The 23,449-nt window shown below is 36.7% G+C and overlaps 1 protein-coding gene across 3 annotated transcripts in view; it reads right to left on the bottom strand.

Moving 5' to 3' along the window:
* The window catches only part of LOC137401437 (arrestin domain-containing protein 2-like), a 29,142-nt gene extending 7,127 nt beyond the window's left edge, over window positions 1–22,015 (bottom strand). The window contains exons 1-6 of one of the 3 annotated variants that reach the window (XM_068087778.1): window positions 21,572–21,917; window positions 20,985–21,372; window positions 18,997–19,121; window positions 17,994–18,134; window positions 4,760–4,829; window positions 2,807–2,957 (exon numbers count right to left, since the gene is read on the bottom strand). In XM_068087778.1, coding sequence (XP_067943879.1) covers window positions 2,807–2,957; window positions 4,760–4,829; window positions 17,994–18,134; window positions 18,997–19,111 — 477 coding nt within the window. In that variant the 5' untranslated portion in view covers window positions 19,112–19,121; window positions 20,985–21,372; window positions 21,572–21,917. The other 2 variants (XM_068087777.1, XM_068087776.1) reach the window with 2 other exon arrangements.
* Between the last annotated feature and the right edge of the window lie 1,434 nt (window positions 22,016–23,449).

The raw sequence follows: 23,449 nt of genomic DNA, 5'->3' as shown, positions 1-23,449 counted from the left end.
TTTTTGACAGTGTTTCATACTTCTCTGCTCTCTGTCGGCCACTGTGCTGGTCATACTGTTGAGCATGGCGAGTAGTATAATGCCGTCGAATGTTATTTTCTTTGAGAACTGCTATAATTTGGTTGCAAGTTACGCAGACAGCCTGATTTACAGAGTGGTGTTTCACAAAATAGCTTAATTTCCAATCGTTATTAAATTCTCTGCCCTCTTTGTCTATCTTCCTTTTACTTGCCATGCTTGTGTTTAAATGAATAAACCAATTTATAAACCAACAGTTAGCAGGTCAGTTAGGGAAATTCCCTAAAAACTGGGGATTTTACCCACATGTGCAGTAATATCAGACAGGAAGAAAAAAGTGATGCAAGGGAAGGGGATTTCCAAGAGACATAGACATAGCCGTTAACATGGTCAGAAAGTGTGGTTACAATTGGCCTACATTTCTGCTAAGTTAGGGCCTGAGCTTGGGCAGAAAATTCAGTATAAAAATTTTAAATTGGTAAAGTCTCTGGGGGGCCGCATAAAATCAGGCTGAGGGCCGCTTCCGGCCCCAGGGCCGCCTGTTGAGCGCCCTTTGTATAGAGTATAGGGTAGCTGTTGCAATTGAAAATGTTCATAAATACAAAGGCGATCGATTGGTGCAGGTATGACATCGTCAGTCTACTAATCTGAATGTCACAAGTTGGAGTATCGTCAAAAGTTACCTTTTATCCTAACCTTGACCCTGAGAACAGATAGACGATGAACAAATAGTATCGCTATTTTTTGTAATAAAAATGTTCTTTTGCTTCACTTTATTGTCGACGTATAAAGTATTAGTTATTAGTTTTACTAATAAAAATATAATAATATAAATTATATAATATATAATATAATATAAATATATAATAATAAAAAATAAGCAAATCATTGTAATTGAGCACTAGGATGTGCGCTCCCCATCAACTTATTGCAAATATCATAGCTACAAGATCATAAAACCAGCCATATTCATGTTAATATAACTATCTTATCATAGCCAAACAACAAAGGTTTCTAGGAATTGCATTCAACTGGTAACCACCCCTTACTCTGATCAGTCATACAGCATGCCTAGACACCTCCTAGACTCGCGGCAGAGTAGTAACAGTGATTTAGGAACTAGTTACCATTATAGTAATGGCTGCCACATTCTTAAAATATCTTGTAGAGCAGGAGGTAACTGAGAAAGATTTCTGGTTCAAACCACAGTGAGTTTTCCAGGTCCTCCGCTACCATTGCAATCGAACAAGGAAACCTATAGCAACAAACCTTCCCATGTGCTGTTTTCACTTAGGGTAAAAAGGCAGAATGTCAAATGTCAGAGGTCAAATGTTGAGGTCAAATGTCAAAGGTTGAGGTAGATAAAAACAAACTAATGTCAAAAACTTTTATTTTAGCAGGTTTGTTATGGAGACTCCAACATCATAAATACATTAAATTATGTCATTTGTATCCTTTCACCATTTCGAAAACAAAATTGCTACTGTGATGCCCGATGGCCGAGCTAGAGAAGATAGCTGACACTGGAGCAACCGATGCCGGGACCCGACTCTGTGGACAATACAGCCCGTGGTAACACTCATGGTTTGGCCTCGGCCGAGAGGAGCCCAAGCCAAAGCGAGAATGCTAAAACGTTGAAAAAAAAATTGCACATCCCAGCAATCGAACTGGGTGCGTTCAGATTCACGGCTGGGTAGTCATGTGCACTTTGATTGGTAGCTGGAATAAGTATGAGTGCTATGTTGGAGTGGAGCAAAACAGCCGTGTGGAGTGGTGGGTAGCACACGTGTTCCAAATGAATCGGGTTTCCGAGTTCAACCCCAGTACCAAGCAGATTTTTCATTGCGAGACTACAACTGGACACAGGGTTTAATAAGATAACATAAAGACTTGCCTTGCACTCGAGTGCTTTGATTTTTAGAGAGCAAGTAGAGGAACTGGGTCAGTTCTTTTACACTACCAGATTTTACACTTTTATCGGCACTACAGGAAAGATTAAACGGGTAAGAGAATATTAGTGTGACAATTTGACAGGAAAAAGTCATTTGAGATCAGGATCCAACATTACTATAAATATAGTTGTCTATAAAGGTGGTCAAGGCTGACCTTATCAACCATAATTAGTACTTTTGCATGTGAATATCATAAATAAGCTAAAGAGTTGAACTATAGCAAACAGACACATAATGTCTAACCTTGCATTATTTTTCTTTCACCTTGTGAGGTCGCTGTGGACAACCATATCTTGTAGGCCTACTAATGCTGGCACATGATAGTTGGAGCGCAGGAGCAATTGCTGTTGGATGCCTTTCCAAAAAGCTAACATGGTCCTTGTGTGATTTGAACCACCACCCTTTTACCAACCACTACACAATGGCAGCTCCTTCGGTAACCATTATATGTAGCACATAGTTACCCATGTGTAAACGCATAAGGTTGCATATGTCGCTAATATATTTAGTCTGGCATTACCTATAATAGCACACTACTATTACCTATTATATAGGTTATAGTAGTGTGTAATCATTTTACTTAGAGGCTAAATAATCTCTGATTTGTCAGAGGGTTGTTTTTTATTTTTGTCCAACTTTGATTATTTGTCTTTTGACATCATAGTGGTTACGGAGGAGGCAAGTCAAACATCTAAAACTAAAGCTATACATTTTTTATATGTTCAAATGCATATTATTGAATAATTAACTTTAGCTATGGTAACTTTCTTGTAAGCTAGATCAGAAACTCACAAGCAGCCACACGGCTATAAGCACCTGCTAATATTGTCACCTACCTCATGTAGGGCTGGGTTGAGTGGGAGTGGGTTTGAAACATTGATAACAAAAGATGATTTGTCATCAAAGATAACTCCAAACCGATCCATCTTGGAACTCAGTGAGTAGACGATACGGCCATAGCGCCCGACGTAGCTGGAAGGTAGGTGCCTGCGGGAAGGAAGAGAGACGATAAATCCAAAATAAACCAAGGAAACAACATGAAGTTAGCAACCTTTACTATAATAAGAACCATGTTTATCCGAAGTCACACTAAGCGTTAGGAAAAAGTTGCCTGGGTTGGAATTCAAACTCAGATAGTTTATTTTGCAGACAGACAGGCTAACGGCTGTGCCTCTCAACTACTTTCTGAGCTGAAGAATAATTATGCATATACTTATTACACCTGATGATCCAAACAATTGTACATACAGTTAACATGCCTGACTATTTCCCACAGCATGCAAGACCACCAATACAACAAAAAAGTACGCCGTTGAAAATGTTGACTTAGCGATACGTGAGACAGCTGGTGCGGAGGTAGGAATGGTGACTTAGTGATGCATGCGACAGCTGGTGCGGAAGTAGGGCTGGTGACTTAGCGATGTATGAGACAGCTTGTGCGAAAGTAAGGCTGGTGACTAAAGCCTGGTTCGCACATACGTCGCAAAGCAACGGCGACAACATCGCAGGCTATTAGCAGTGAAAAAGGAGCCTACGCGCTGGGTACCACCGGTAGTTGCCGGCGGCAACACAATAGTTTAGCGCTGTTCAAATTCCGCAAAAGTCCGCAGGCAAAACTTTCCCGAAATGCACTGTACGAGTGAATGTCACCATTATAGAAACGGCATGGCGAGCGAACATTTTATTTGATTACGCAATTATGTTTAGCGATACAGCTTTATATGTGAACAGATGCCAGCGAGCCTAGCGTCGCAAGCGTTTTGCTGCGCATGTTACCGCCAGAGTCGCGCAATCGATATGGGAACCAGACTTTAACGATGCATAAGACAGCTGGTGCAGAGGTAGGGCTGATGATAGAGGTACAATGTGTAACTTACCCTAACTTGAACTAAACAGAGGTTAACTTGATGTTTTTAGTTTTATGTATTCCCATAAAGGAAGATCAGGATCTAAAAAGTGTAATTTGAAATATACAGTAAAACCTCTATTTGAATGCCACCTCTATTTTAACGCCGCCTGTAATAGAATGCCAGTATAGGAGAAAGGTTGAAAAGTACAGTGTCAGCCTTTAACTGAACGCCACCTCTACTAGACCAACACTTTGATATTCATCATGTTTACCCATAATAGAAAGTGATCTGTAAAAAAGATTCCACAAAATGCTACTAAGAATGATTATTTCATTGTTGGTGTAGTGGTTGCCATGGTTTTAGTGTTGGTGCACCTGAGAAGATCGACAAATCATTATAACTACACTCTGATTCGAAGTCACAAAGGTCAAAGCTCGATCCACAAACTGATATGAAAAAATTAAGTATTTTATGAATGATGAAAATACTATCCAAGAACAGGAACAACGTATAGCGTAATAACAGCCATTGTTATGGTGTATCCCTTTTCTAACTCCAAAGCTCTACTGTTTTTCTTTAAAACTTTAAAACAATTAATAACTGTATCTCTCTAGTGTTTTACTCAAAGTAGTTCCTTGTTTGACTCGGTCTGATACTTCGACGTGTAGGAAAAATGGTTCAGCAAAACCGATGAGGCCGGCGACTTTAACGACACATTGCCCGAAGGAAGGAGAGTGCGAAATATAGGCGACAATAGCATCACTTTGCCCGTAATAGAGTTAAATTCAGTTTCTCAAAATACTGAAGAACTAGCTGAGAAATACTGAGCCAGCCTTCATTTGAACGTCACCTCTAATAGAACACTGCTAAAGGAAAGGTTGCAAAATACAGAAAGGCAGCCAAATAAAGGTTTTACAGTAAGTTAAATAATTTTCTCACCTGTCAGCCTGCACTTGAAAGACAAATGGGAACTTATGAGATCCTTGGTTGAGCACGTAAGGAGATGATTCTAAAAACAATATAACAATAACACATTAAAACCTAGTCTTGTACATACTATCAGGTCTCCTGATCCTGGAACATATTAACAATTTTCTGTCAGCTGTTAAAATACCTACAATAGTACAACTCCTTTTCAACCGAATATCAAAGCTCCCAGCTTAAACAACTCTGTATTTAATTGCCCTCAGTATTTTGATAATTAGTAATTTAATTAATTTTAATTTAATTTTCATTTAATTAATTATAATTTAGTAATTTAATAATTAGACTATTAGATGAACTAATAGTCCAATCAACTTGAAACTTCACAAATAGGCTGAAAACGCAAAACGCACAAAGAGCCCAAACTTTGATAACTCCGCTTAAACTGAAAGTGTGTAAAAGCTGCCGAGTTCACTCGGGCGGGCAAACAACTCCTCAAATTATCTCTGAGCCAGGTTTCAAAGTATTAAAGGTTTCATTGGTTAAGCACCATGACCTAATTACATGGAGCCACCTTGGATACAAAATGACCCCTTCATAGAAATAAAGCATCGGTCTATAGCGCATATCAAAATTATTTCATGCAAATCTAAGAGAAAAAAAAACACAAAATATGTTCAGTAAAGCCATTTTGTAGATGCAACACATTTTTCAAATTTACCCTCTGCAAGAATCATATTATATTCACACATAAAACTACATACAATATCACAAACTAATTTAACAAACCAAACATACACTAAATATGAAAGGGAAACCTGACAAAAAATAAACATGTAGACCTACACTAGTTGACAGTCACCACTCTTGACAGCAACACCCACAGTGCTGCCAGACAGCATTTTAATAAAGCTGCCCACCTTGTGTATGCATAAAAATGATTGATTTTAACTATAATATACATGTATATATACAGTCAAACATGGATAACTCGCCCACGGATAGATCGAACACATGGTTAACTCGAACGGTTTCTTTAGTCCGTTCCCACGTAATGATAAATTGCTATAGATAACTCGAACTCAAATCTGTTAACTCGAACAGTTTTTTGCCCAACGGCTACCGAAACGGTTGTTATCGCTTTAGAAAATCACTTTATTCCAAGCCATAGATGTAAACCTCAACTTTTCGTAATTCATAAGCGTCGTATTACCACCATCGGCAAAATATTTTTGTCAACGACTTTTCTAAAGGTTTGGTGAAATTTGATTTATACCAAACATCAGCTTAGCGCGATCACCCTTCGGAAGCAAGGAAAAGTGAGGTAATCTTTGCATAAACTCCAAGAATAATCGGCAAAATTGATCGTGGGTAAAACGCTCAAAACAAAAGGATGTCTTTTCTTTTGAGCATTTCAACAACGATCAAGTTTTGCCAATGTCAATCTAAAAAACGTCCTGGCAATAACATCACCTCAAACAATAAACCAATCTCAAGTGATAGAAAAATCTCTATACTTTTTGATAAAAACGTTTTAAACTCTACATTAGAAGCATTTAATTTGAAACAAGCCATTTGTGCTTTTATTTATATTATAGTTTGTATATGTACATGTATCTACTAATAAATAAGTAAATACATGGACTTGTGACACTGCTCTGATAACTTGAACGCTCTGATAATTCGAACACTTTTGCTCGGTCCCGTGAAGTTTGAGTTATCCATGTTTGACTGTATATATATACTACGACTAGCGGAATGCCCAGCGTGGCATGGGTATTAAAAATCAGTTTATAAACAGTGAGGGGTAATGTAGTTTCCTGCCACCACTTGCTATTAGCCTGGCACTTTGCCAATGGTTAATTTAAGCGAGCTTACTACTAAGAGCAGTGTGAGCAAGCATAAAATTACATTGTGCCGTAATGGAGAGTGGTAGCGTATTTCCATCCACATAGCTACATATATCGCCTAAAGAATCCATCAACCTCGGGTAGCTCAATTAGTAAGGGTTTCGCCTGGCAAACCTGCCTTAGATAAAATCTTCTGTGATCCAGATTTTCCCGTTCAATATTTTAATGGCTATAGCTGGACTAACCGAAGTAGACACACAAACTTTCAGATTCATAGATTAAATAGATAGTTTAACCATTTCACTGCCAAGCATGTACAAAATTGGGTATCTGCCAAGTGCCAGCCATTTTACCGAAAATTGCCGATATTGCTTCATGATACATATGTAAACAGTATTTTTTCCAATTTCAATCTCTATCTAGAACATTTTTGTTACATATTTTAATTTGCCAACATTTTAACCATCAATGCTATGCAAAAATTCAATGGATATATACTTTGTGCGATGATAAAGCTGTGTGAAGCTACGATCGATGCGAAGCTCTAACGATCCTCCATAATGTTCCTTACTCTAACAAAATTATTACTTTCACCATCAGAGACAGTGCTGCTGCTTTAATTATCTGTATAATCACGAAAATCTGAATCTGAATTGGCTATAATGTCATCAACATAACTAATTACCTGTTTTCTGACTCGTGCGAGGTAATTAATGAATTTACACAAAAAAATGTTCGTTATTAAATTAGAAATTCTCAAACAAAAGTTTAAAACTGCTTCGTTATTTTAGGCTAATTTTATAGACAAATCTTCGGACAACACTGTCAATTTCATAAAAGTCTTATGCTGTCAACGAATAATAAAATTAGGTAACTACGTAATTGCTGGGAAAGTCGCAATAATGCGTCTACGACAGTAGTCCCACGAAAACGCATTTATGCGTCTACGGCGGTGAAAGAGTTAATAGGATTCGATGGCTAGTGATCTATAAAGTAATTACTGAGGTAACAGTAAGGGATAACTCCAAATTTACGCATACAGGCAGGACTAAATTAACAGTCATAACATACTCAAGTCAATGCTGGCCTCTTTCTTGAGTAAACTAATGAAACACTAAGAACATTATTAAGTACCAGAAATAGAAGGATATAGGCAAGTGTATGAGCCTAAGCTAATAGCCTTTACAGTTTGTTGAGTCTTACTCATCATTTCAACTCATAGAGTTGAAACTAACTAACCAATAACCGTAAAACTTTTAATTGAACGCGACCTCTATTTGACTGATACTATAAAGGAATGATTAAAAAATAGAGCGCCATGACATTCAATTAAAGGTTTTACGGTACATGAAAATTTCAGAACAAGTGATTTTCGGAAATCCATATTTCACTAGTGCTTATGTAATATCTTGAAAATCAAAACAGATACAGTAATACTTCAACTTACGAGTGCTCCAACGTACGAGAAGCTTGAGATACGAGCCAGCTTTTAAGCAAGTTTTAGCACTAACATACGAGCCATGTTTGAGATACAAGCACGTGAGTCAGTTGCCAAGTATGCCAGAGGTGTTTTATGAGAACAGCATCACTCTGTAATTTTCAACTGCTCAGGTTATACTTTTTTACCGTGTTTTTGTGCGCGATTTTCAGTGCAGATTTATGTGAATTAAAAGTACTGCGCGTAGACTGAAAGTTTGCCAGTAAAATGAAAGATAATGCAAAGAAAAAGCAAATGATAACAATTGATATTAAACGGAAAATTATTGAAAAATATGCGAAATGTGTATGCGTGATTGAGCTAGCTCAGCAATATGACAGAAATACATCCACAATTATCAAACAGAAGGATTATATTCAGGGCAATTAGTTCGCAAAAAGACTAACCATAGTTTCTAAACGGCCAAGCGATCTTCACGACCCCTGATGGAGAGACCGCTCAGGCATGGGATAAAAGATACCCCAACAATTGGCCGGTTACAGCGTAACTGAAACGATGCTATGTGAGAAGGCCGGCGCTATCTATCAAAACTATAAAAATAGACATTTTTACAAGTTGGCTAGTAGTCGTGCATTAACCCTTCGTGACGACACCTGTGCTCGTTCTAATCGCAACATGTTGAAAGGGCGACAAAGGCAAACGTCCTTAGATACCGTAGGTGTATCTTAAAATGGCCGGCTAGTCGTGAAAGGGAAACAAAGGAAAAATTAGCTAACCAGCGAGAAACTTCAAACTATGAACGGCAAAGAAATTTTTATTACGTTAAGTTAAAAATGAAAGTTTGCTTTTAGGTTTGCTTCTACGTTTGTCTTTTAAGACTGATAAAATCCAAATTTATTAAAGTCAACTGTAGTAATGAAGGTAAGTAGTAGTAAAGTAATATAGTACTCATATCTCCCTCTCTGGCAAATGCTAGCGTTAGCCGCTATTGTATGTATTTAAATTTACATTTTAATTAATCACATTTCCTTGCATTATTTTTTATTTGTTGCTTTTTGAAAGCATGTGGTAAGTTAGGACAATAACCAACATGTTCTTTCTGTTACAATATCTTGTTTTGAGTGTTTTATTTGCATTTTTTAGAGTATGGAAACCAATCAATATATATTTAATTGTTCTATATATAAATAAATTGCACCAACATGCGAGTAAATTGACATACGAGCTCAGTCTCGGAACGCATTAAGCTCGTAAGTTGAAGTATGACTGTATTGTTTTATTGTAAAATGCATCTTATTCAGAACAGAATTCTCTACAAGATAAGTATAAAATTGTTTAGTGAATCACACTCACAAAACTTCTCACTTTTCCTTTGCACTTAACGAACTCGGTGAATTTCTTATTGCCATGATTGTAGTGATTTGGTTTTCCTGTTTTGAAAAATAAACTAAAAATGGAATTACATATCAAATAGAAAAAAACAATTGCAATTGATACTAAAATACCGATATGTTCTAATAAAATCTACCAAATCTAAATAGCCATACTTTTTGATAAAATCTACTAAAATGTTATGTAGGTTCATCCTTAAGAGCAAATATACAACTATAGACCAGTAAGTCTAATATTATACAACTATAGACCAGTAAATCTAATATTATACAACTATAGACCAGTAAATCTAATATTATACAACTATAGACCAGTAAGTCTAATATTATACAACTATAGACCAGTAAATCTAATATTATAATTTCCCAGCAGGGACTCAAAAGCAGGTCTGCTATGGTCGGCCCCACGGCATCACTAAGATATCGTTATGCTATTGGCCAAATTCCTCTCACAATGCCTTAATGGGATCTGAGATACTGTCCGTCGCTTACTTACGCTTCATTTAATTTAAATTAAGTTAATTTAAATCACGTGCCATTAGACACTATTATTCTGTCGGCAGCCAGTTCTCATTTCTCCAACTAATAGGCAACTAACATTTTTTGTAATTCTCCTTAAACAGGAAGTGCAAAAAACTAAGTGAAACTTAGCAGCAGTTTGCTTCGGCGAGGGAAATCAACTCCTCGAATTATCTACAAGTGTAATTTTACGACTTTACAAGTGTATGTGTTAAAGGTTTGATTGATTAGCACATTGACCTAAGAACGCAGGGTCTCTTTGGATACAAAATAGACCTTTCAACAAAATTGACTATCAATCTATAACGCAAATCAAAATTATTTTCAGCAAATCTATAGGAAACGAAAACAAAAAAGAAGTTCAGTAAAGCGATTTCATGGATGCAACATATTTTGCAAATTTACCCTCAGCAAGAATCATATTCGCACATAAAACTACATACAATATCACAACCTACCCTACAGGATGAATTTATTCACGAAGTTAAATTTCGCGAAAATTGCCTTTTTCATGCTATTCGCGGATTAATTTATTCGCGGCTGAACACTGTCACTCTCTATGAAAAGTTAACTCTATTGCGGCTAACGATAGAGTTAACCCTACGCATGCGCGCATTCCATGTTTCGTTTTCTATTTAGCTAACAACTACGAGTCAATGATGCTAAGCCATAAATTTTTTGCTGCGTTCAGAGGTTTTCACGAATAGTCATAGATTTGGAGGCCTTTGATGAACCAACAATTTGTGGTAAGTAATGAGTTTTTTCAAACCATTTACTAAATTAGTTGAATTTTACTTTGGTTCTTCGGTAAAACGCAATATTTATTTTTTCCATCCCTACCGCTTCATTATTTGTTTTAGTGTGAGAGATTTTTCATCATAAACGGAGGCACAATGACTGCAAGGGTGGTAGATGTATTCCTAGAAGATCACCAATCATTCAGGGAGGTCTGGAAATTGAGGTGGATGTGACCGCAGCTGCTAACGAGAAGAATATATCTGTTTTAAAAAAGGAACAAAAGAGCCTTTACGAGCACAAATTTTTTGCCAACCGGCAGAACTTTCCAATAGTAAGCAACGCGGAGAGTTCTGGTGATAAGCTATGTAGTAGCGAGAGAATTGCCTTTAACATCTACCCAAAACAGTGACAACGATATAGAGCTGATATTACCAAAATAACTAGTCAGAGAGCACCATTACACACTAGTATTCACTTATCAAGAATATCAGTTTAATTTTATTGCCAGACAACCGCCATATGGGCGAATCTGTTTATATTTACTCCATTCATCGTTTGTAAAATTTTATTTGCATTTGAAATATTTTATTTGTACACCGAAGTTTGTAATAAATTATAATATATCTATACATGAAATAAAATATATAATATAATCAAGTTTGCCACATCGATATCAATAAGTTGTTGTTGAAGAAGGGGTCTAGGTTGATTAATTGCTTCCCTGCCAATATTGCTGCCACGGTGAATATTACTACTTGTCTTTAGTTTTCGTAATCAGAATACCGGTAGGTGCTGTTTCATTTTCAATCTGCAGTAAACGCAAAAGAAAAATATTAACATGTGTAAAGGAAGTACAAAAACAATAGCTGAAGTATTTCATGAACGCGATCAGTTTTTAAACAAAAGAATTAACTAACGCAGTTAATTATGGAAAAAAGTATCTGCACTGCAAATGAAGTACATACCATAAGGTCTAAGTCAGGATCATGATCGTCTTCAACTTCGGTGTTAGAGGTTGATGGAGTTGATTTCAATGTAAAATGACTGTAGGAGAAATTTTTGCAATGACAATACCATGCCTAGTAACTTGTGAAAACCTTGAACCATTTTGTAAAGAAGTTTGATGCATTGGCAATGGGCTCAACTCGAAGCCCCGGCGATGATTTTTAAAAAGTTTTGAAACTCGGCTACGTTTAGTACATTGCCTAACCGCTATTTTTGCGATGACGCCATTCTGCATATCTTGTGACACCTTGAATAATTTTGTAAAGAAATGTGATGTATTAGCAATGGGGTTAACTCAAAGCCCCGGCGACTATTTTAAAAATGTTTTGAAACTCAGCCACATTTAGTATTTATGCCTAGCGACTAGTTTTTAAATTTGAGGCAGTAGTTGTTCTCCCTTGTGACTAAAAATAGAACTATTTTTTCGCGAATTTAATAATTCGCGGAATTGACTGTTCACGAAATCGCGAATTTTTATATCCATCGAATATTTTCATCCTGTAGGGTAATTTAACAACTAGTCAGTTTTTTCTCCCTAGATAGATAAAGTCTTGTCAATTCCCCAATACTGATAACCAAATCCTTCAGAGAGCCCCTCAAAACTCAACAGGTAACTTGAGACAATTTGCAATGATATACATCATAATTCTCTTTTTGTTGGTCTCAGACATCATATGACATCATAATTGCACTGTCGTGCGATTATGATGTCTATAGTTGCAAAAAGACTGAGAGAGTAGAGATGAATAACATTGTGACTTGAACACAACAGCTGATATCAACTATAGCAATGATAGCAACTAGTGATGCTATTTTCACGCATTTTCTTCTGTGCGTTTTAATCGCGATCAAGTTTTGTCAATTTTAATCTTGAAACATCCTGACAGTCAGATCTCCTCAAACATCAAAAACAGTTGCAGATAACAAAAAAGATTAATACTTTCTGATGAAATCTACATAAATTTTGCGTAAGTCCGTCTTTAGGAGCAAATATTCAACTATAGATCAGTAAATCTAATACTACATTTTACCATCACAGACTCCTCTTTATTGACATATCTCAGAAGCAAAATGTTGAGATGGCATTACAGATGACCTTTACCAGGTTTGGCAAAAAAATCAAATGATTTAAAGCATTGATTTAAATCGTGATTTTTTCTGGGAAGAATCACATTTCTTTTTTGTCGATTTTTCTATAAACTTGCAAAGTCAGTGTTTATGGACAAACAATCACGTTCTGATGTGTGTATAATAAATCTGTAAACACTCCTCTGGCACGAAGTAGCAAGTATGGTGGAGATATCTGACTGCATGCGTAGCACAACACTGCGGAAGGACCTTTGAAGTTAGGACCTATGAGTTATAATTAGTAAACTTCAAAGCAGAATTAATTGTAAGATAGAAACTGTACCTGGTACAAGTTTTCCTTGATACTCTGTTTTAATAAATGACATGACATCAAATATATCTACCTTTAACCAGGCCAGCTTTTACTTTAGAAGTAATAATTCCGTGTAAATTAGAAGTGTTTTGTTTCCCCAAGCAGTTAATTTGAACATTCAGTAAAACTCTCGCTCAAATCAAACACTATAAAGCCAGAGCTTTTGGTTAACATGGTAGGGGATTTAAAGCGACATGCAAGGACTTGAAGACTGTCATGCAAGGAATAGTGGATTGTATGAAATCACATACTGAAAAGTGTTGCGCTTCCAGAACAGCAGAAAATGGCATCACTCTCATAGAAGTGAGGCCGACAGCTTCAGAAAGAGACTACAACAACAACAGTACTTGCACCTAAACCATGTGCTGCCACACCAACAAGAAAGGTCACATAGCGAAGACAAATGAATTCTAGATTTTCAGCGTATGAGAGCCAAACAAGAAAAACTGAAAAGGAAGGAATCAATGAGGTTGTCGCAAGAATGATCTACGCAACAGAATGGTTCCGGTTCGTGGAACATGAGACATAGCTTTGATGGAAAAGCGCTTGTTAGGATGCACGCCACCTACCAGCCACGGAGATGGCTGGGCCATTGCTTTACAAGGTGCGGGATAAAGTGGGTATTGAAAAAGCTGGCAAGCTGGTATTCATATTCACACAATCAACCGCATCGATTGCACTAACTCAGGACCGGTTTACACTATATCGCCGTTTGTCAGCGTTTTCCTTTCGGGGTCCATCGTCGATTATGTGAACCATGAATGGATAGTATCGACGAAGCGTCGCGGACACGTCAGGAAATTTTGCAAGGTCAAACAATCCCAATATTTCACCGAGCATCTATGACCGCCTTTCAAATGTGAACCATTTCGGCGATGGTAATTCGCGGTCGCGAATAGAGCTATATAATCATATCCGTTTATGATAGTCACCACACGACTAGTTTTTTATTCCACCAAGCGAAAACAAAGAGGTTTCTTCGTGAAAATTTAAGATAAAAATAAAAACAGTACGTCATGGGGTATTTCCTGATGCAAACGCGGATGGGTATGTGATAGTGTGAACATGGTTATCATCGACGATCACTGAAGTACTATGGCATCAACGCGGAGATAGTGTGAGTCAGCCTTTAGGAAGAAAGCGTTTAAACTTTTCATAGCTCCTATTTATGTCTTTGACTCTCATTCCTACCTACATTGTAGGAAGACATATATTAAGACAGTAAATGCCGTATAAATTACAAAACAACTGTTTGTATTACTTTTTTCACTTGAAACAGCACACTGGTTGGGAATGAACAAAATGGCCGAGCATTTCATTCAATTATTCTCCTGGCCCAGTTCAGTGCCCACACTCAAGGGAGACTGTGTCTCACTTGAGTGTGGGCACTTGAGTGTGGACTTTTGGCAACTGAAGTAAAAACCCGGGATACAGAGGCCCTAAGATATGGTTCCTTCAGGTTACGATGTGGAATTACAATGTTTGGCTGGTCCCTGGTTATGGCATTTGCTCCGCCTTACGATATGGCCAAAAGATTTAAACTTGGCTGTTGGTAGCTTGAAAGTTTAAAACTTTTTCATGAAATTCAAACTTCAGTGAGCGCGCGTACGACTATGTGAGTCAAACGCAATGTACTGATGTGGTTTCCCGTGGATCGCCTTGGATTGTTCCAGCTTGGGGTTGTCTCCCTTAGCGCAAGAGCAAATTAATACCAGATGCTGCTCTTGACATTTTTAGCAGGAATCAAACCTCTGACCTACCGCTAGGCAGTACAGAAATCTAAACACCGTACTACAGCTGATCCATAAGTTGAAAGATGAAAGATAAAAGATAATTTAAACCACTGCAGTTTGTTCTTACTAGTCTAGAGTTTTTACTCCAAAACTTTCATGTGAAACAGCATTACAACGAACAGCCTCTGTCACCACATCTGTCATCATATCTGTCATCCCATCTGTCATCACATCTGTCATCCTATCTATCATAACATCTGTCATCACATCTGTCAGTACATCTGTCATAACATCTGTCATCATATCTGTCATCACATCTGTCATCATATCTGTCACCACATCTGGCATCACATCTGTCATGACATCTGTCATCACATTTGCGATCATATCTGTCACTATCAGCTACCAGTAACACCGCTGCATAGCGCTAAAACTCTCCATTTGAAGTAAATTTTTTGTCATATCAGCTTCATACGTTAAAACTGTTATTTGTCGTACAAAATATGTTCATAAGAATACACTTTCGCTCCTTTAATGTGGTTCACAACCATGAGAAATATGATACCTCTGCAATAAATACCCACATTATTTAAGTAATTATTATAACATAAAAAGAAATTCACTAATTTAAATTAAAAAAAAACTAAATTAAAAACATAAATTATAGGTAGGATGTTCAATTTATAGAGTTACAAGCAATGAAAATAAGTGTATATATTATTAGTGCCCTTTAACACACACTCATGAATATGCTGACTCGGTGATACGTAGAATGGAGCTAGTGGTGAAGGGAATTTTCAATTACTCTAACTTAAAGTAGGTCAAGTTAGGGACTAACTTAGCTTATAATATTTTACTCTTTTCAATTTTTTGCTTTTCTATTTTTACTACAATCATTTTATATTACAAACCTTTGATAATTCGAGAAACTTCAAAGACTGTATGCTGTAAATTACCTTATGAGTAAAATCCAAAATATTTTCAAACCATACACTGTATTATCTGGTGATCATAAGTGGAGACTTGACTATATTTAACCATGGGTATAAAACAGAACCAAAATCTGAAGATTATAACAAAACATAAACCCCCTAATACATGTACAGCTATGAATGTCTATTGCATCTTCACCATAGAAATTTACTGACTTAGTAAGGGTCTGGAATATCGCAAGTACCAAATGAATAGTAAGTTTTAAGGCACTAATAATGTTTATGGACTGAGTGGGATCTATGAACCATCCGTTTGAGTTTCAGACACACAGCATTATCCTTTCCTAATTGGAGCTTAGTAACAAAGTGATACATGTCACAGCTAGCAAAGAAGCACCTGTGATACTTGACACAGTTAACGAAGAAGCACCTGTGATACTTGACACAGTTAGCGAGGAAGCACCTGTGATACTTGACACAGCTAGTGAGGAAGCGCCTGTGATACTTGACACAGCTAACGAGGAAACACCTGTGATACTTGACACAGCTAGCGAGGAAGCATCTTTGGTATATGACATAGCTCGCGAGGAAGGACCATAGCTGTTGACAAATTAAGGAACCTTTAAAAACTAGTTTTCACATAAACCAATAGTTTCGGATTTGAGTATAAAATATCTAAGAAATAATATGGCAGCATTATGGTGTAGCAGCACGTGTGACAAAGAAATGATGATCATGCCAAAATCAGATCTTATAGACACGAGTACTCCGTATGTTGAGACACTAAAATAGGGATTTTAACTGAACAGAAATTGAAGCTTTGACCAAACCTCATCATTTTAGTTGACTAACTACATACAAAAATGTAGAGGATTAATCGTCTTACTCAATATCTGAATAAATAACGTTTGCGTTATTAATTAACGCAATTATGCTGATTATGCTAATCAATTATATGGATGTAAAACAAGTAGATGACTATCTAGTGACTATATTGGTTGACTAATAAGTGACTAATTGGTGACTATCCAGTCACTGAGTGTAACCTATCTGTATAATAAACATGAAAAAAGCCTGTAACTTATCAAACTAACCTATCTGGATATTATACGTAAAAAACAAATGGAACGCCAACCCAGTGAAGATCAACCTGTAACCTATCTGGATAATAAACGTAAAGAACAAACGGGATACTAAGTCACTAACCCAGATAGCAATATTTGTGACAAGGGATGATCATACCATAATCAGACCATAAATAATAGACACGATTGATACGCATGTTGAAGTGAGACCTTATAAACTCAGATGATCATACCGAAATCAGACCTTATAGACACAATTACTCCGCATGTTGAGACACTAAATTAGGGACTATAACTGAACATAAATTGAAGTTATGGTAAAACATCATCATTTCAGTTGACTATATGCATATACAATTGTAGAGAATTAATCGTCTTACACTATTTATTGTTTGGGTGAGTAATTGTCCTAATAAGCTATTTAGATAAAACAAGATCAAACTTAACTTATCTGGATAATAAATGAGAAGAGCTAACATGGACATGTTCTGGATAGAAAGCATATGAAAAGTTCACCATGACATTAGATCTATAAAAACCAAGCAGGATGTTAAATGACCTAATGACCCTCACACATGTAACGTGTGCACAAATATTTTGATGAACTTTTGAATTTTAGTAGCCAACTTGAAATATGATAGCCTCTGACTCAACTATACAGAAAACCATTGTGTGCGAGAGGAACTTTAGGTGAAGTCCAACACACATACAAAGAACAAGAGAAAAACAAAGCTCTCAAACAAGTGGTTGTGATGAGAAGACAACCTTTCGCGCGCTGCTAATTCATCAGTTCACGTAAACAAAATCTTCACTTAGAATTTTAAATATATTTTGAGAAAGTAACGCAGAAATTAGCTAATAAATGGAGATCTTGATGATGTATTCAAATAGATATTGCAAGAAGCCATTTGATTGGCTGTAGCCGTTTGGTTATTTTGTGTTTTGTTTAGGGTTAGGCTAAAAGTCCAGCTTACTACTGATAGTGCACCAGCTTCATAACTAACTCTTCAAAAGTTAATATCGAGCAGCAAACCATTTACAAAGGAAGTTTTCCGATGGTCATGAAATTTGAACAAACAAACAGGTTTAAAAGTGAAAAAAATGAAACTGCCTTTACCATCAGATCTGATGAGTTCCTGCTCAAGGTCGATAAGAACATCAGTAGAACTCCTTATTATTGTACTATTTCCAGACCCTTCACTCCACCGGCATCTAGACACTCCCTGCAGCTGAACATTCAGATATTTAACCTGTACAGCTAAAAAGAAGAGCAAAACTACTTACTTCATGAACTTAGAAGACCATTGAAAAATTATTCCTAAACTTGAGTTTGAACATCTGTGCACTAGAAGAATCCGGTAAAATCTTGATCGACCAACAAGACATGAAAACCTCAATTATCCGATAACCAAAAACACGAGGAACCAATTTCTAAATTTTAGTTTTTCAGATAATTAGTATAATTATGCTGTTATGATGGCTGATCAGACGGTGCGAATGACTCAATGTCATTTAGAATGACACTAAACAGTAATAATCATTTAGTATTTATAATTACGATGTTGAAACTTCAGTGAAAAATGAAAGTTTATATTTCAGGGATGCTCGGAGAACTGTTGCTTAAAGATGTAGATTTTATCACAAAGTATTGATATTTTTCTATCAGTTGCATTTGTTTCTGATGTTTTGATGTTTCAGATTAAAATACATAAAATTTGATGGCAGTTAAAACTCTCAGATTCAAGCGACAGTATGATAATGTCTATAGTTGTGATGAGACCAACAGAATAAAGAAGTGTAACGCTGTAAATTGAACATAATAGCTTATATCACTAACAAGAGAGAGACAGACAGCCGAGCAACTAGTGGCCCCATTTCAGCACATTTTTTCAAGCGTTTCACCTCCCATCAAGTTTTATAGATTTTAGTCTCAAACATCTTGACAATTGTAAATGATAGAAAAATACTCACACTTCTTGATAAAATGTACTAAAATTTTGCATAAACTTATCTTTAATTTTAGCCGATCCATTTGAGGTTTTACCCATTACGAAGTCATCTCAACACAATTTTGAAAAAGTCCATACAAACACAGCTCAATAAACGTGCAGTATACATACATTCCTCCAGCTCTATTACAATGCCTCCAGAGACACACAGACATCCAGGAATAGCGGGTGGAATGGTGGCAGGATCAGTATTGATTGTCACACAAAATACTTTTACTTTTCCCATTGTAGGCAATCTGCAAATGAATTCTCCGTTATTTAAATATTTTGTAAGATTAGAAAACAAGCGAAACAAAATTTGTTCAGAAATCATATTATAGACAAAATAATTGTTTTGCTATGAGTTGTTTGCAAATCAATTGAAAAAAATGAAGCATTCGACACATGGACCAATTATTGGTGTAAAAAGCCTAATGATATGCAATAAGCATGCAGTAATCTTTTGCTACTTCGAGTTTCAGCTTTCAATACTTCGCAGGTAAAACATATTCATTAAAAATACGGGGTAAAAGATACTTATTAAGACATTGAAAACACAAAAATAAATAAAAATGAAAAAATTAAAATTATAACATCTCACAATAGCTAGTCTGCTGATAGAACTAATTTTGAGAATAATTCATGCTTATCAACTCACAATAAATTTGTTTTGCAGGTTTTTTGGAGAATGTAGCAACGAGTGCTTAAATTGCAAAAAAACATAATGAACTATGATTTATATCCCTGAGATTGTTTGGGAACTTTAATTATCTCAAACCCTAATTCCTGCATTTTAAAAATCTCATCAGATTAGATTAACAGTGTATGAAATCTAGTAGTTTAGGTGATGAGGTATGCATATAAGATTAGGTTTTCAATTTGATTAAATAAGTAACAGTCTTTTGGAACCAAAATATTTTGGAGAGCGGTAAATAAATCATACACTGTGTTTCTATGCTTGAAATGGGTTCGGATTTGCCCACTGATGATGAATTCGCACCCTACCGTGTTAACGATGCGGAGTTGCACTCAAATACTTTGGGTAGCAGTAACTAAATCATAGCTAATCATTTAGGGCCTGTGCAGTTGAGATTACGCCGTAAGCCGACCTGAATCAAAATGAATCTTTTTATTTGAAGTCTACTCATACCCATTGAAAATTAATTTGACAAAAGTCAAATTACTTTTGCATGTCAAATAATATCTAGCAAAGCAAACCATCTGTTGTGTCCAACTTGAATCCTTAATAACTGAATAATGATTTCACACTATTTGACATCGCTGATTATAGAAACATTTAAACGAAAAAGTATTTATTTATTAATTAACTAAATAATGATTTTGCAATATTTGACATCGCTGATTACAGAATCATTCAAGAGAAAAAGTATTTATTCAAAGTAAAGTAAGCCATCACTAGTTCATCTTATCATTATTCGATTGATCAACGATGTTATATCAATTTACAAGTTAATAACATACGAGGAACGTATGTGCCGTTTAGACTATTACTTTATTATCAACAAATTATACAGGTACGAACTGAAATGGTGTTGTAAACTTAAAAATCAAGCGAAATATTCAAACGAATAAACTCTATGAAAACACTGATGACCCTGAAAAGGGCCATGGGAGGAATAATTCTGGAGAATTATCCTATTTGGATGTTGGCTGTTCCGAGAACGTCCAGGTCATCAAGGCCGAGAGGATCTCGGGGGTTCTTGGCGACTATTCGAGAAGAAACCTCGCGTATCGGAGTGGCCAATGTCCTAACCGAGTGAGATGGACGCCACACCGGTCTCCAGAGCTCACTTGGCAGCTTCCTCGGAGAAGGGGCCCGATCATATCATCAGCAAGACCAATCATATCGTCAGCAAGACGATATGATTGGTCAGTTTGAAAAATAACCGTCAATCTCTAGGCCAATCGCTTATGTAATATAAATACTGCCACTAATTTTTAGGCAGTTCAGTTTGTGTTTGGCTCTTGAAATAGCCGCATGATTGGTATTATCATAATCAAGTCGTTGTATTGGAAATATATCACTTATCATCATCACTAGCAAGCTCACACAAAGTTACTACAAGCAACTTGGATAATTAAATAACTATTATCCTTACAAGAGTTGTGTTCTCTCCTGTTGGTTTCAGCAGGTTATAGCATTGACAGCATTGGTTTCAGCGCACTCTGTTGGTTTCAGCAGAACACAATTGAGTTGGGTTCACCTCCTTCCTGTTGGTTTCCGCAGGTTGTACAGTTGGCAGCGTTGGGTTCAGCGCACTCTGTTGGGTTCAGCAGAACACAAGTGAGTTGGTTTCAGCTCCCTCCTGTTGGGTTCGGCAGGTTGTAGCGTTGGTTTCAGCGCACTCTGTTGGTTTCAGCAGAACACAAGTGAGTTGGGTTCAGCTCCCTCCTGTTGGTTTCCGGAGGTTGTACAGTCGGCAGCGTTGGGTTCAGCGCACTCTGTTGGGTTCAGCAGAGCACAAGTGAGTTGGTTTCAGCTCCCTCCTGTTGGGTTCAGCAGGTTGTATTGACGGCAGCGCTGGTTACAGCGCAATAAATAAAAATAAGAGTTGCCCCCCACCCCACTCTTGCGAGTTTTCTTCAATACCACAAAGATTATCGTATAAAATTTAACGATAACATAATTAATAGAATACTACACTATTATTTTTATTTCATTCAAATCACATAAATATCCACATACCCACTGAATGAGTACACCTCTGGTTAGTAGCATTGCTGGCAACAAACTCACGACTGGAAAGATCACAGGGAAACAATAACTAACTCTTGGCGTTGCTAACTCCCAAAAAGTATATAACTAGGCAAAGCTGGTCAATTTAGAAACAATTAATGGTCATAAAAAGAGACACTATCAAAAATATTTACAAATCACGACGAACATTCCGTAAAAAAGCGAAGAACAGGAATAGTATTCGCAAAACCATTTTTTAAATAACCAAAACTGCTCGAAGAAGGTAAAAACAGCAAACATTTCCACGAAAATTGAAGTTAAACACGAATTCAGGCAAAGTAGCACAATGCTTATGCATTCCAGATCTTATCAATGATCAGAGAAAACCTCGAGCTTGACAAAAAAATATTAAAAGCGTTATCGGTCGGCTGTCAAGCTACGGCAAGAATGCTGCAGTAAACAACGCATCGGCAGAAAAACATGTTCCCTGTAATATTAGAAGTGTTAAGCAAGTGAAAAGCTGTATCTACAACCAACAATTAATTATCCAAACAACGTTTTAGGAGCTAAAGCGCAAAAGCAAAGATATCGATGAGCTGATTAGCCCTACGACCAAAAGACTATGAGGAATTGTTTTGTTTTTGACTATGAAGATTGCTTGCAGTATAGATCTTTTGAACTAGTCTTTGGTCACGAACATTTGTAAACGAAAAAATTCGTTTCCAGTTTGACGCTCGTAAAACATTTCGTCCGAAAACAAAGATCAAGCTGTCCGCAGTCAAACCGCCAGCGCAGATGTAACGGAGAACGCCACTTCGCTGTAAGAACAGCATAGGTTCTTGAAAATGTCTACAATATTTGAGAGATTACATCATTTTTTCTTTAGGTTTTAAATAGAAATATTCCGTATGTATACAGTGCAACCCATTTGGTTTTCCAGTTGTTTTTGGCGGTTTTTCGCCGCAACGCAATCGCGACAAAAATTTCTCAAGATTTAAATTTCGCAATCGGGGTGCTGAGGTCAGATCTAAAAAAGAACGGTTTGTGAGTTTCTAGCCGCAATTCCTAACTCGGTTGCGGAATATACACAGAAATAAATTTTGGCGCCTACAATATACCTGCACGTTAAAAAGGTCGTTTCTACGGAACTACAAAACTGCTAATGCTAATTGTACTGCGTAGTTGTAGTAGGCCTTTGTTGTAAATGGTTTTTAGTATACTCTTGAATCGAGATTGTACATTGATAATATTATTACCAACCATAGAGTTATCTCCCCCTAGAGTGATAACTGCGCATTCAACAACACGAGCGTTTCCGGTGCCAACAAGGAGCGTTTAGGCCACGCCCCTTTTTTGTGCTAGTCAATCGTAGTGATCGACAGAACAATAACGTCAGCCATGAGAATGATCATGAATTTCCAGCTAAGATAGTAATTAATGCTCATATTAAAGAAATGATGATTATAGTTTATTACTCTAATATATGCTTATTATTTAAAGCAATTCAATACCTACATGCATTGCAAAGGCACTGAATAGATGGTGTTAAGTGAGTTAATGCAATCAGTTACTCCAATGATATACAGCCCCCACACATGAAGGGCTGTATATCATTGGTTATTCATAGATAAGATAGATAGTCATACTGGGGTTGTATTACATTGGTGTGATGGGAAGCTAATCGGCTGCCATCAACTGAAAGTATTGACATTGTATGGTGATAGAGTGATTCATTGTCACCTCAGTTCACAAACAGCCCTTACATGTAATCTTAGATTTCAATACATATCAATCAAATACATAGACTAGCTTGAAGCAAAGATGTCCACTAGTTAGTGGACATCTTTGCTTGATGTAAGCAAGCAAAAGGTTTGAAAGTTAGAGTGG

This window comes from Watersipora subatra, chromosome 8 (genome assembly GCF_963576615.1).
Source record: "Watersipora subatra chromosome 8, tzWatSuba1.1, whole genome shotgun sequence".
Classification (NCBI taxonomy): Eukaryota; Metazoa; Bryozoa; class Gymnolaemata; order Cheilostomatida; family Watersiporidae; genus Watersipora; species Watersipora subatra.
The sequence above is the reverse complement of the archived record's forward strand: the minus strand, read 5'-3'. Positions and strand labels throughout refer to the sequence as shown.